The following is a 15,520-nucleotide window of genomic DNA, read 5'->3' as shown; positions in this document are numbered from 1 at the left end:
TACAAGTGTTTTCTTTTAAACACCAAAGGAATTAGAGGTGAGTGCCAAACACTCTACTTTTTGTTTGATAGTTAAGAGAGAGTATGAAGGTTTTTGTGGCACATTGTTTTGTTTAGGTATAGTTATTTATTTATTATTTATTCAGTTATTGGGTAATTGGTCTTATTTTCTTTGATTTGGCACCACCCGTCCCTTTCTCTGTAATTAAATTATGACTGCGATAAAATTTCTTGACAGTTCAGATGGATTATGGGTAAAATGACTGATTAAAAATAAAACTGAATAAAATAAATGTTATTTCAGAACCACATAATGGACCAATATAAACGGCTGACTCACTCTTCAGAGCCTTCTGAGTCTCCTGATTGGCTCTTGTCACGCCTTCCTGGATTTCGTCCAACCACAGCTCAGCTCCAGAGTCACCGCTCTCCTGTGATTGGACAGTCAGAAGAACACAAACAACTTTAGAAAGGTGAAAAACTGAACTAAATGAAACCACACAATACAGCATCAATAATCACTAAAGCCGGGTGGTCAAACTTTTAGAAGAGTTTGCACATTGTTCCAATAGGCTCAACACAGCAGCCATATTTGCGGAAAGCATTTGGGCCTCTTCCTTACTTCCTTCACAGTTGTTACCAGTTATACTAATTAAGGCTCCGTTTCATTTAGTGTAGCACAGTGGTTCTCAAACTTAAAAATGTTGAAGGACCCCCATAACTATGAGTGTACAAATGGAACCATTTGTACACTCAGAGTTACACAACCGTAAGAGAGCTTTTGGAACCCCCTCAAGGAACCATGAGGGTCCTAGGGGAGGTAAACACATTTTTCCCATAGAAAGGAGGTGGCATTCACTGCCAAATTCTTAATTTGTTTCCCTTTTCTCTCCTTTGTACATAGTATCTTATATTTGTAATTGAATACATAGGACCACAATGGAAACAAGTCCCCTGGACTTTTTTTTGTTATCATTTTAGCCTAATGTCTGACTGTACCTTGTGCTGTTTACATTTCTGTTTAATAAAGTATTCAATCAATCAATCAATCAATCTATCCCTGGACCACACTTTGAGACCCACTGGTGTAGCAGAGTGTTTCCAGTGAGCCAACATGCACAATATCAGCACCCTGACTCTGTTTGACCAGAATGGAACAGAGCCTTCATTGTATCATTGGTAACACAGGCCCAATTTCTTTCCAATGTGGCTGCTGTGCATAGAGTCTATTCAATTTAATCATCTCTATTTCAATGGATGCAGAAGCTCACAATATTTCATGCTTCATTCACACATGACTAAAACAGATGTGGATGTGTCCCCTACTTTATGATATGAACATTATTTGAAGGACCCCAAATATTTCCAACAAAGTTTTTAAGTGTAAAAAGTGGCTTAGCCATAACGTGCACGTTTGTTATGTACGTGCAGTACAGTATATTATTAGTACCGGTATAACCTTTTTTATTTAAACCAGTAAAATCACTTTGAAACTAAAGTCTCTTTTACAAGTGCGAACTGACCAAGAGGCACAAAACAATTACATAGCTTTGCCAGACATACAATACAGCACAACACAACACAAATAACAGAAGGACATCCGTGAAACACACAACCACTAAAAAGCTAAAAACCCCCAAAAATCTAATGGTATTTTACATAAGCTACACATCAAAGCAGGAGCAGTTTCCGAATGATTACGTCCACGGTGATCCTTTTAAAACGTTTATCATAGTATAGCAAAATAATGTTCGTACGTGGGCTTTCTGCTTCCTGGCGCGGATAAGGACTTCATGGTAACGCCGCGCGTTGTTCTGCAGCACCCCCTCCAGACCACCAGAGGGCATCAGCAGAGCGGACAGCGTCTTCTGAGGGTCTGCTCTGCTTAGAGCCTGGTTTATCAGCCCTATAGCCACCACCTCTACAGGGGACAGGAAGGACAGTGTTGTGGCATTCTGGATCAATCAGTAATTGATGAGGCAATAGGAGTCGAGACGATATTCTGACACAGATCAGTGGTAAAGTAGTTCTGCCTGGAGCACAGGGCTCAGACCATAGTAGTTAAACTAGCTGCTACAGGAACAAGCTGAACCATAACAGACAGGCTGTAACGAAAACAATAGCTATCAGGCCTAGCAGAGACATCTTTGGCTCCAACAGGCTACCAAATATCATGTTATATCATAATGTATTATATAAGTACTATAAGTGATGTTAAAATATAAAAAGTTAGATATAAACAACCATAATAACAATATAGTATAATGCAGGGGGGTCTTCAACAGGAGGTCTGGGACCCCTAGGGGGTCCTCAGAGTTACTACAGGTGGTCCACCAAATCTTTGTTTTGCATTAACCACTTGAGCCCTAGCATCCTTATTCTGAAGGGAACATTATTATCTGCTATTTGTGGCAAAGAGGTTTGGTGTAGAGGGAAAGACAGAGTACAGAGTGAAAGGTCAAGTTTACTATTGATGGTTTAAGAGGTTAAAGGTCTGAAAATACACAGGAATCTAACATACACTGATGATAGTGCTGTCAAACATACTGTATATAGCCGTCTATGAAGCTATATATTAAATGTATGAAAAAGTTTAATCTGCAGCACAATCTTATACATGTAGTGGGGGGTCCCTGCTTCATCTCTCTCTCAGCTAAGGGGTCCTTGGCCTGAAAAATGTTGAACACCCCTAGTATATAATTATTCTACAACAGTGAACAACAGGAATTAAATGTCATATCCTATGCAAAATGGGTACAGCACGTGCACAATGTAGCAGGAGTTGCAGAGGTGGAGGGATGGTAGAGGTTAAACGTTACAGGTTCAGCAGTTGGATAGAAGTGTGTACAAAACTTGTATGGTTGAGTTATGTGTTGAGACGTACGGTCGTGTTCCTTCTGTAGAGAGCCGTTGACTAAAGTGATTCCTTCCTGCAGCTGGTTCCAGGTCAGCAGACTTCGCCCAGCCTGTTTCTTTAAAACGCATAGCTCTTCAAAGTACCTGAAGAAAGAAGAAGAAAGTAACAGCACATTACATTACTAATGATGTACAATCAAAAATAAAAAAGATTAAACATCAATATTCAATAATACAGAACATTAGACATCTACTGTATATTCAATAACACAGAACATTACACATCTATGTATTCTATATTAAAAACAGGTGGGTGGGTGGGCCGGCCAGGGGACAACCTGCACTCATGTCAGACACAAACAGAAACCATTGCCTATAACAACAAAAGCCTAAGATGTTGGCTTTCCACGCGGGAGACCCAGGTTAGAATCCCAGGCGTTACATAATATACAGTATACTAGAGTTCTCAACAGGCCTGAAAATGAAGGCCCGGCCCTAACTGGGCCCTACTGGGAACAATTACCATACTTTTAGGCCCGAAAACCCAGAAAATGTGTCATTATTTGCTTAATGTCCTCAAAGTCATGCATCCAACAAGCTTTGAATTGAACAGATTGGACCTTCCGTTCCAGCGATAATGGCCAAAACATCTTGAAAACGGCCACTTTAGCCGAGTTTTGGCCATTATTTGTCGCCCGTTTTTCTTTAATAACACGGGCTAGGAAGGTCGGACGGCGACAAACCATTTCCGTCGGCCTTACCAATAGGCCGCTAAGGGCAGTTGAAATTAATTTTTTGGGGGTACTCGATTTTTGTTTTCTTTTTTTTCTTCACGGAACCCGAGGCCCGACTAATTAGCATAGATTTATGGCCCGGCCCGGACCGAAAACGCTGGGTCGGATTTGGGCAGAATTTGAGAACTCTAATATATACATACTGTACATACAGACCTTCATAGTAATGTGTCATTTACATCAGACAGACAGACAGACAAGACAGACAGTCCTCTGTAGTAATGTGTCATTTACGACAGACAGACAGACAGACCTCTGCAGTAAGGTGTCATCTACATCAGTGAGACCGGCAGCAGAGCTGTCCTCCAGAGCAACACAGAATGCTCCTACATCTCTGGCCTCCAGTGCCTGGTTGATGAGGGCCACCGCTGACAGCATCTCCACGGCCACATACAGGTCTTCCTGTTGCAGCGCACCCTGGTGGCACAGAGAAGTAACATTCAACACTTTTAGCATGCATTATATCCAAATATTGCCCCCCCACCCAGTGGTCTTAGTTCAAGTATGTATGTATAAAGTGCACATCAAGGGCACTGTCCGGGGACCCCCAGGGGTCCTTGGGGGGGTTCCAAGGGGTCCCCAGCAAAAGTAGTTAACGTAGCATCACAATCATTATAACCACTTTATTCATTTATACGTTGGCTATTCAAAAATAGCAGATGTACAATCTGCTATTTTTGAAATATCGAAATATCGAAAATGTTTGGAACATTTTGAATCGTTCTGATTTTTTTTGGGGGGGGGGTCCACGGCCAAATGCATATCAATTTGGGGGTCCATGGCACAAAAACAGTTGGAGAAGTACTGGTGTAGTGTACCTGTGTGCTACGTTGCGTTAGCGTCAGCAGCTGGGTGTGGTACAGCGTGGCTGCAAAGGGGAACACGTCAGGAAGCCGAGCGTCTGGGTTCATCAGAGCTCTGACCGTCTGTCTGGGGTCACCGCCTCGCAACGCCATGTTGACCAGATCTACTGCTACCTGCACTGTACACAGTACACACACACACACACACACACACACACACACACAAAGTATTAAAAGTCACAAAGAGAAGTCCAACGCGCTTCAGCCAGTTAAGGGTAGAAGGGCTCGGTGGCGGTGCTCAACAGGGACAACTTGAATAAGAAGAAGAATACCTGGGCACTTCAAAAGAGAATACCCAAATAAAATACTGGAGCACTCGACTGAGTCTTCACGTTTTGTTATTTTGCAGGGGTCAGTGTCATTTCGACTTGCATCTTCCTCAGAGTCAAACGGGTATTTTTCTTCTTACGCATAAAGTATTGACATTCTTCTCATATCCAGAATGATATTCCCAAAAGTATACAAAACATTTCCTCATAATTACAGTGGGCGCGTGTGCATGTGTGGCTATATCTCATATACAGTCTACACACACACATGCATATTATCATATTTAATATGCACACATACACACACAAGTGTGTATGTGTGTGCATATTAAATATGATCTTATATAACTTATTATTATTTTCAGTCAGTCGATGTTTATTTAATGTCATATGTTTTATTCCAACGTTACATCAACATACACCACACACAACTACACAGTATGTATGTACAACGTGCACACACACATAATGCACTCAGTGTATAGTCGTTTGTGTTACATGCATAACTGTATAGTATACACGTGCAAGGTGCACATAATTCAGTGTACAACAACTGTACAGTATTTAACATGGTACAGTATACATGCCATCAGAACGTTTCTGGATTCAAATGCCTTATGGCAGTATGAAGACAAGACTTCCCTCTCTGAGTTGCAACTATCTGATAAGACAGATCCAGTCGGTTGTTTACATTTACACTTTGATTGTACTGTAAGTATGTATGTATCTCATCAGATGGGTTGTTTTTGCATTACTTTGACTGTGTTGTTGTTGTTGTTCTTACTTTCTCTGTTGTGCTGAGCTTCCTGGTTGGCTGTGGTCACAGACTGCTGCAGCTCTGCTGGTTCTAGAGGATCCACACAACCTGCATCCTACCACGCAACATGAAACAATATTATGTACATCTACATTACAACACAAAACAACAACTACCACACAATATACAACCACAACACAATTTACTACCACAACACATCACAATATAGAACCACAACACAACAACCCCAATAGAAACAACAAAACATACCATAACAACACATAACACAACACAACAGTGTTATGTGTTGTTTTGTTGTTTCTATATTATTGGGGTACAGAGTAGGCAGTATATTGTAGTGCATTCAGTTGTCTGCAATGGAGTGAGTGTGTGTGTGTGTCTGTCTGTCTGTCTGTCTGTCTGTCTGTGTGTGCGTGCGTGTTCAATACCTATACCAATGATCACATTGCATAGTTACAGATCACATCTGCTTGCTCATAGGTACCAATAAGGGAAAGACTGCATCTAAGTTAAATTCTGTTCAACGTTTACACAGCATCGCCACTCATCAACGTCAGTTGTAGGACCAAGCAACCAAACACAATAGAAGTGTGGGACCAACATTTAAGATGTTGAAGCTGACTATTATACAGAATAGAAATGTAAAATAAGTGTCATCCGTGTTGTGTGATATTGAGTCACAACATAAGCGATCACAGAGTAGGAAGTGACAGAAAGTTGACTAACACTGCATGCAACATAGCAGATCTATCTAGCACAGCTTCGTACATGAGAAACAAATTCAAGATTGGACACTGAAAATAAATCTGTTTTCAAACCTCATGGTCACCATTGCAATTATATGCAACAATTAATTGTTATTAATTCTCAAATTGCATAATAATTGTCTCTAGTGTGTGTTTCCACTAACCAGAGCCTTCTGTTCTCTGTCTGTAGTCAGCTGTTCCAGGTACCAGGGGCCGTGGTCAGTACGGAGGCCCCTGAGGGCCAAGCAGGGCAACTGCAGGGCAGAGAGGAGGGCCAACTCATCTCCATATTCCACCGCATCATCCACCTGCTCTATCGCTGCACGCACTGGACACATACACACAAACTGTTTGAAAAATGCAAAGGAAATATCACATGAATGATATCTTTCTTTTCCCCAAAGAAACCATTACACTTTCAGCTGGGTGAGTTGGCTGAGTGCAGTGATGTATAGAGATGTGATTTGGGGCTTTCACACTAAGAGAAAATCTGTGTATTACCTACAAAATCAGTAATGAACCATTACTACATACTATGTATTAAATATGTAATAAACTGAACTGTAGACTACTGTATTGTACCGTACTATTGCTACTACTACATAATTAGATATTTATATAGTTAATATATAATGAACTACAAAGTCTATAAAGTGTGTTTCTTACAGTTGACTTTGTTGAGGTTGTCTTGGATCTCAGTTTGAGTCAGGTACTCCTCATAGATGTCCTTCTCAACACAACCATTAGCCTGGAGAAAACAAAACATCACCGCATCAACTCCATTCTAAATGGTGCATTTTAATCTTTATCGGTTAATGGTTAAATTAACCATTAATGAATGTCGGTTATCAGCCATGAAAACTAAATCCAGAATTAGCATCATATTCATAAAAAATATTTATCATATTATCATAAAAATAAATCCATCTTTGCATCTGGTGTCGGCGCAGGGTTAAATTTCCAACCCACTACCAATACCATGCAGATGATGGCCCGTACTTATTTTACTTAGATTTTAGGGCCTAAATTAATCGCACAGATATAATAAAAAATAGGAATTTAATACAATCAATAGTGAAAATAAAAATAGTTATTGCAGCCATAAAACGTATCCATCCTATTGATATTAAAATAGAGCAGCATATTGGAGTATGCAACATATTGCCACGCCTGAGCTCATTCTGACTAGCAGTAAGATGACAAGTCAGGTCTTAATCCCACCCACCCCATTGTTGGACAATGCTGCCTTCACATCCAATCGGACACCTTATCAGTGGTGTAAAAAGTACTCATATTTCTTACTTAAGTAAAAGTATCAATACTGCAATGTAGAAATACTCCTTAACAGGTAAAAGTCTGGAATTCAAAATTTACAAAAGTAAAAGTAAAAAAGTATTGGTATCAAAATGTACTACCGTACTTAAAGTACCAAATGTAGAAAGTACTCATTATGCAGAATGTCCCATTTCACATGTTCAAAATGCATGGCGACGCATTGTGAGCTTGTAGAACGGCTATTTTCAAATGGCCGAAATCAATATAGGGCTGAAGTGTTATACTCTGTGTTTTGTAATAATAATCAAAATCTGAAAGTAACTAAAGATGTCAAATAATTGTAGTGGAGTAAAAGTCCAATATTTGCCTCTGAGATGTAGTGGAATAGAAGTAAAAGTACTGAAAATTGGAAATACTTCAGTAAAGTAAAAAAAATACCTCAAAACTCTACTTGTGTAAACGTACTTAGTTACTTTACACCACTGCACCTTGTTTATGTGTATTTTGGAACCAAATCGTACCCGTCTGGACAGAGAGGTGTTCTTATGAGCCCTGGCCTGGTGTAGCATCTCCTGGTAGACGGCCATCAGCGCCCCCTGCAGGCTGGTGAGCAGAGCATTGGGGTTGTTCAGGGCTGCCGCTGTGACCTTCACGTCTCCTCTCTCTACGGCCTCGTTAATGGCTATGACCGCAGCATGGACTGGAAACACAATAAAACACTATTTAGTTATAATTCCCTGCGTTTACGTGGCAATTGTTTTACAAACAAATTGTTTACAAAGTGTTTTAACAAAAACGAATCCGTAACTTTCATGTCCTAACCCTGGTTTCAAGCCCGGGTCTCATGCCTTTCCTTAATGCAGTGGTTCTCAACCTTTTCAGGCCGCGACCCCCCAAAAGAATCATATTTGAACTAGGGACCCCCTAAAATAATCATATTTGAACTGGGGAGACCACAAAATAATCATATTTGAACAGGGGACCCCCCAAAATAATCATAGGTATTTGAGTTGAGGCATTACAGTTTGACTCAGTTCCACAGATAAATACTGTTGCGAGGCTTGTGTGCTTGTAGATCTGCTATTTTCACAGTTTTTGCCTCCGTCTTATATTATTTGACAATTTAGCCAATGTTTGACCAGTTTTTATAGTAGTTTGCCGATTACGTTTTTTTTTTGTCTTAAAAGTCCTTAAATTGTCACTTCACTGTCATCTTGGGACCGCCCCCGCCAAATCATGTGGGGACCTGTCCCACAGGTTGAGAACCCCTGCCTTAATGCAGGGGTTATTGCATTTTAATCATGCAACACCTCTTGTCGACCAGTAGATGTCCTACTTGACTACAGGATCTGGTAGACCAACAGCAGTTTTATTTATATTGTATTAACATACTCTAAAGTTTGGTCTAAATGACGTTCTATTCACTGAAAAAAGTTATGCGTTGCAGCTTTAACAAATTTGCGTTCCTTGTGATTACAACACTGGAAGTGGTTTTAATCTGAAATAATTTTAAAGGTAGGTAAGTGATTTACTTTGGTTAAAAATAAGTGTTAAATAGCTCTATATTCTCATTGCTATTAGAGTGTTTGTTCCGTAAAAGGAGTCTCCATGTCTCTCCAGCTCTTTATTAAACAGAAAATGCATTTTCAGTGCTCTCTCCTGATTGGCTTAAATGTTGTCACCTACCTGAAAATGTACTATATTCTGTTTACTAAAGAGCTGGAGAGACCCCTGTGACCCAACAAACACTCTGTAGCAATGATTACCATCAGAATATAGTACTTTAACCTTTTTAACAAAAAATACCAAAAGATGTCACTTACCCTACCTTTAACTTAAGTTCAAGTGAACAACGTGAATAAACAAGTTATTTAAACACGACTACCTACCAGCAGCCTCGTCCACTGACAGCTCATTGGCCAGGATTCCACCAATCTTACCGAAGGCGGGCATCTGGATGCCATATTTATCAAGCTCCACCTTCATGTTATTAATCTCCTCCTCTGGAGACAATTAAAACATAACAAATGTTCATGTCAATATGCTGATGTGTTAAATGTACTTCTGTACATGTGTATCATGTTTTAATGCATACATTTGTACCTGCATAATATATTATGTGTGTATGTATATCTGTACATGCATATTATACAATGTTATGCACATCTGTATACATCCATTTATGATGTTTTGATGTACCTGCATTCCTATGCTAATATGAAGTGTTTTAATGTACATCTGTATATTCATATATGATAATGTGTTAATATATATCTGCAGAAACATACACTGTAATGTGATCATGAGAAACTGTAAATAAATGTATGTTTTAAAAGTGCATCTTGGATTGTAAAGTAACATTTTGTACAAACTGGTTTTGCCATTACGAAACATTACTAGTATTAGTCTGGTGTCTGTAGCTAGTTCATCATTATGGATTCATGGATAGTTTATCAGAAGTGTCATTTTATTTACCAGTGAATTTGACCTTCCCATAGAGGTCATGGATCTGAGGAGCCAGTCCCCTTCTGAACAGATACAGGCTGGAGACAACAAATAGTATTTGTTTTACCAAACATCACAACTGATTTACAGTATACAGAACTTGCCAAACAATACATTCATAATTACAAGAGGTTGTTGCAGTTGTATAGCTGCATATTTACCCTGCCTGTAGCAATTTGGCAGAATGCCATAATCTAGACTCAAGTTATTACAAGTCAGTCTCTAAATCAGAGTTTTAAACATTTTCATGTTAAAGACCCCCAAATGTATATGTATTTGGCCATGGATTTGTGGACAGAACCGATCCAAAGTCATTAGGGCGGTCCTTCATATTAGGGCGGTGGCAGGTTTAGTTTCAAAAGCAGTGGGCGTAGGGATGTTAGCAGCAGCTGTGGATTTTTATGTCCCCAGACGTATTTGGTAGGACAGGGGTGGGCAACTATATTTCCACACTCACTCCTGAGGGCCACATTGCATATACTGTCGGATAAAAGTAGCACTGCGACGCGTTTTGAGCTTGTAGATCTGCTATTTTTGCTATTTTTAATTGGAATCCTGAAAATGTTTTATTTAATTTCAAATGCATTTAGTTATACTTATACTTTATGAACTTAAATACAGTACAAATACATTGGACATAAAAAAGACAATAGCATTTTAATACTAGTCATTAAGCTACTAACATAGACTGAAGTAATTAAAGCGGGTCATGTTTGCAATTCTAACAGCTGAAATCAATTATATCAGTATTCCGATATTAACCTGCGGGCTGCATTAAGTGAAGGTGGGGGCCGCCAGTTGGCCGTGTATTTGGTAGGTGTAGATCGCCAAACATCTGGTAACACAAGATTAACTGTAATTTTTTCCTAACTAACTCAAAGATTAGCTCATTAGAATTAGCAGGTTTTCATGAAACTTTGTAGGAATGTTCCGTATGCTGCCCCAAGAGATTATTTTACTTTTTAGGTTGAAAAAATAATAATGACATAATTGGAGAGGTGTTTGTGTGGCAGAGATGTAAGAAACTCGCCCAGCCAGCACTGCAGTCTCTGGTTTATTTTCTAGCAGTGGTGCCTCTAGCTTGGCTGGGCACTCACAAGCCAGCATAGGGATTGTGAGAGCATGAATACAGTTAACAGCAGTAGTATAGTTGTAGTTGTTTTAAACTGACCTAAGAGCATGGATACAGTAAACAGTAGTATAGTTGTAGTCGTTTTAAACTGACCTAAGAGCATGGATACAGTAAACAGTAGTATAGTTGAAGTTGTTTTAAACTGACCTGAGAGCATGGATACAGTAGATAGCTCTTGGCATGTTCTTCTTATCATAGATGTCTGTCGTCTCTGGTTGGAAGAGCTGACAACACAAGTCAGTCAGATGATAGGTTACCTCTAATCCACATGAATCACTTTACTGATGGTTTGATCCTATCGATTGACCAATAAACTGATAAACTTTTTATATCCATCTTATTCTTTACTCCTAATCTTAACTGCATCTCAACCTTCATGCTATCGCTGCTGCTATGTCACTAGAATGTCCCTCCGAGGATCAATAAAGCTTTATATTTTCTAAAGGCCTCTTCTATTCATTAAATGTTAACCTGACATCATGGTCACTTTGTCTCAGTAATCTATTTACCGTTGGCAGTCCGACCTCCATCATTGCATTCCTCCAGTGGTTGATGTTGTCTGTGTGACGAAACTGCAACCCGGCCGCCTGAATAACACACACACACACACAGACATTAGAATACAAACCACTGTATGACGTTTATGTACAATAATAGAGGCAGATGAGATTGATGTCTACCATTATAGGATTACAGATTTAAATGAACGATCACAATGTATGAACTATGTACACATCAGACTAGATTAAAACCTGATTTATAATACTTCATCATAGTAAAGTGTCACTTGAAAAAGCTGATCTACAAGCTCACAACACCGTTACAGATCGAAAAAGTTTTGCCGTTTTTTAAACATTTTGGAACATTGTGATGATATGCCCAAAAAAGGGACCCCAGGGTGAAAATAGACATCCGGATAAAGATCCAGTTGTGACCAAAACATCACAATAAACAGTCAGTTGGAGCAAATTACAATGTGTAGACTTTATTCTGTGTTTTCAAGAAATTGTATTAATTATTTTCATACAAATAATTATGATGAATGATTTAATCATATTTTTGGCATTGGAAGATATAAATACAAAACATTTCTGTTTACTGCCCAACAACAACTAAGTGTGTTTCTAATTGAGTTCAATGCGTTTTGCCTTGCTCAAGGGCACCTCCGGAGAAAACAACACCAAAGCTGATGTATGAGGAGACGCGTGTTGACCTTGTAGCGCTGCTGGTCCCCGTCGTAGATCTTCTTCAAAGGGACGATGTTGGGAGCGAAACAGTGACCCAGTTTAGCCAACAGAACACCATTCCTCAAGGCCTCCTCCAGCTCTACTGGAGCTGGGACCTCCTCGTGAAGCACTGCCTCCAACCACCTACACACACACACACACACACACACACACACACACACACACACACACACACACACACACACACACACACACACACACACACACACACACACACACACACACACACACACACACACACACACACACACACACACACACACACACACACACACACACACACACACACACACACACACACACACACACAAGATTCTTTATTGTTACCTCCCATTACCCAAGTATAGAGGTTTTTTGTTTTACATTGCAGCAATATGAAGGAAAGGCAATAAAATAACAATAGACATAAGTTCATAACAGTGAAATTAGTAGGATACTAAAATATATTCACAGGTCCCAGCATAATATGTAGTGTGTGTGTGTGTGTGTGTGTGTGTGTGTGTGTGTGTGTGTGTGTGTGTGTGTGTGTGTGTGTGTGTGTGTGTGTGTGTGTGTGTGTGTGTGTGTGTGTGTGTGTGTGTGTGTGTGTGTGTGTGTGTGTTTTGACAGTTAGTGCACCAGATGTTGTTGTGGCTGATGAAGAGTCCAGGGAAGAATCTGTATTAGAGATGGCTAGAGGAAGCCTTTATGTTAAGTCATTAAATACCAACCACTTCTACATACCATCTCAGAGCTAGGTTATAGGTGAGGACTATTTGATTTTTATATTTGGCAGCCTAGGAGGACATACCCACTGACTGGTTGTTAGAGGGTTTCAACTACTTGGTTGGGATGGCCAAAAAAGGAGGCAAAAAGGCTGGCAAAGTATTGTGCCGTCTCTGCTATAATTGGCAGCCGCCATATATGGCGGAGACGCTGTTACTTATAGTCATAGAGTACTGAGTGACAATGCTGTGTCCCTGTACATTTCTCCATTGTGTGGACATAAATGAAATGGTTAAAATGGATGCATAACTGTTAGTAGATCTGCATTCCTGTAACCCCAGAAGAACGCTGATTAACAGAACTAGTCATACTAGACAGACTAGTTTTATGAATTCCAGACTGACCTCTTGGCTTCCTCCAGTCGACATAAGTACTGGTAAGCCACATTCTGGATGCGTTGTTCATCCATCTCCTCTGCTGTCAGACGCTCATCTGCAAAACAAACAATTCAAATCAGCAACGGACGCTAGTCAGAGAGTACTTTTAACTTTGAGTGCTTTCCTTTGGCATTTCCACTTTCCACTTTCAACCTGGCCTCCATATTTTGGACATGTTATTATAGGAGAAAACGTATTATTATTCCAACAAAGTTAAAATCCTGACCTGTGTTATCCATTTGAGTGTCAATGGACCCAAATTGACCTGTATGGGTTCAACTGGCTATAGTTGTACACATTCAAGAGTGAAATTAATACAGAGGATTTCACTGTGACCTCACTCTTCGCTGTGGCCTGGGACTTAGTCACATAGCAGGGCCAGGGGAGGTATTTTACCTAGTTTTCAATGTTGTATTGCTAAGTACTTTAAAGATACTGACATGTTCCTATAGTTCCTACAGAGTAAAAATGAGGTGGTAAAATGATATTCAGTTTTTTGGCAGCCTGTGCAGAATTTAAAACTCCCACGCACGCTCCCAAACTGCAGCGGATCGAGAATGCACTTCCGTGTTAAACATTGCACAGGCTGTCAAAAAGACCTCTGCTTCACAGTAGATTTTAAAGGTGAGGTAACTCTCGTTAAAACAAAACGGGATGGTTTTAGTTTTTTGTATTAAAAAGTTAAACCTCTCTATATATATTCTGATAGTAATCAGTGCTATAGAGTGTTTGTTCTGTAACAGGGGTCTCTCCAGCTCATTTTCATCCAATCAGATGAGAGAACCCACTTATTAGCTTTGTGTATTCCAGTTTTATTTTGGCCTGCTCACTTTTAGTTTCATCACTTCCGATTTCAATTGTTTATCCTGTATGAGTTCTCTCTTCTGATTAGATACAAAATTGACATGAACTTTTTTTTTCCTGTAAAGGAGCTGGAGAGAAAGGGAGACCCCTGTTACTGAACAAACACACTAGTCTATAGCAATGATTACAATCAGAAAGAATATAGAGCTATTTAACACAAATTAAAATATATAAATAATAATAATCACCTTAGAGCACCTTTCATTTTACCACCCCATTTTTACCACAGACAGACATCAGTAGGAACATATCAGTAGTGCCTTCAAATTAGCAATACGGTGTTGGACAATTGGTCAAAGATACCTCCACTGTCCCAGCACCCCATGTATGGATGATAATGGTGCTACAGACAGTATGTGACCGTGTCCCAAGCTACAGCGAGCGATGGGTGAGGTTATATGGGGATAATTGTTGCAGTGTTTTCAACTTTTACATGGCTGTTTTCCTTTTATATTATGTTAACATTCTAATTATAGAAGATGATGATGATGATGTATTATTATAAGTTAAGCTACCCAGTAGCACATAAAGTAATTAAAATCAAATCAGTCCCACCTTTACCAGCTGAAACATTAAAGTGATGAACACATTAATGCATTACTAATTACACTTCAATGATATGATTGTGAAATGCCGTGGTGGAAGAAGTACTCATATTTTGTACTTAAGTAAAAAATATCAATACTGCAATGTAGAAATACTCTTTACAAGTAAAAGTTTGATATTCAGAATCAGCTTTATTGTCACATCACAGGTTTAAAGAAGTAAAAAAAAGTGGGTGAAACTCGTTTCCGTGCATTGTTCCCATCATATTGTTATTTCCATAGAAAAAAGAAAGGGAAGAAGAAGAGGGGGGCAAGGGGGAAAGGAGATCAATCAAAGAAAACAAGCAAATCATCAACATATTTATATAGTACCAGATATAATAAGATATAAAGGTGCGTGAGCACAGCAGCAGATGTATACTGTGCATGATATTCAAAATTAAATCGAGTAAAAGAGCAAAAGTATTGGCATCAAAATGTACTCAAAGTACCAAAAGTAAAAGTA

At 39.4% G+C, this 15,520-nt stretch overlaps 1 protein-coding gene across 1 annotated transcript in view; it reads right to left on the bottom strand.

Moving 5' to 3' along the window:
• The window catches only part of iqgap3 (IQ motif containing GTPase activating protein 3), a 37,323-nt gene that overhangs the window by 21,155 nt on the left and 648 nt on the right, over positions 1-15,520 (bottom strand). The window contains exons 2-16 of the mRNA XM_080425569.1: positions 13,574-13,661; positions 12,431-12,587; positions 11,727-11,804; positions 11,365-11,441; positions 10,056-10,123; positions 9,470-9,583; positions 8,102-8,280; positions 6,972-7,053; positions 6,470-6,633; positions 5,566-5,653; positions 4,468-4,631; positions 3,903-4,066; positions 2,884-2,999; positions 1,757-1,920; positions 340-430 (exon numbers count right to left, since the gene is read on the bottom strand). Of these exons, the coding sequence (XP_080281695.1) occupies positions 340-430; positions 1,757-1,920; positions 2,884-2,999; positions 3,903-4,066; positions 4,468-4,631; positions 5,566-5,653; positions 6,470-6,633; positions 6,972-7,053; positions 8,102-8,280; positions 9,470-9,583; positions 10,056-10,123; positions 11,365-11,441; positions 11,727-11,804; positions 12,431-12,587; positions 13,574-13,661 (1,794 nt within the window). The remainder of the gene's footprint in view (positions 1-339; positions 431-1,756; positions 1,921-2,883; positions 3,000-3,902; positions 4,067-4,467; positions 4,632-5,565; positions 5,654-6,469; positions 6,634-6,971; positions 7,054-8,101; positions 8,281-9,469; positions 9,584-10,055; positions 10,124-11,364; positions 11,442-11,726; positions 11,805-12,430; positions 12,588-13,573; positions 13,662-15,520) is intronic.

This window comes from Gymnoscopelus braueri (assembly GCF_963280865.1).
Source record: "Gymnoscopelus braueri genome assembly, chromosome: 4".
Classification (NCBI taxonomy): domain Eukaryota; kingdom Metazoa; phylum Chordata; class Actinopteri; order Myctophiformes; family Myctophidae; genus Gymnoscopelus; species Gymnoscopelus braueri.
The sequence above is the reverse complement of the archived record's forward strand: the minus strand, read 5'-3'. Positions and strand labels throughout refer to the sequence as shown.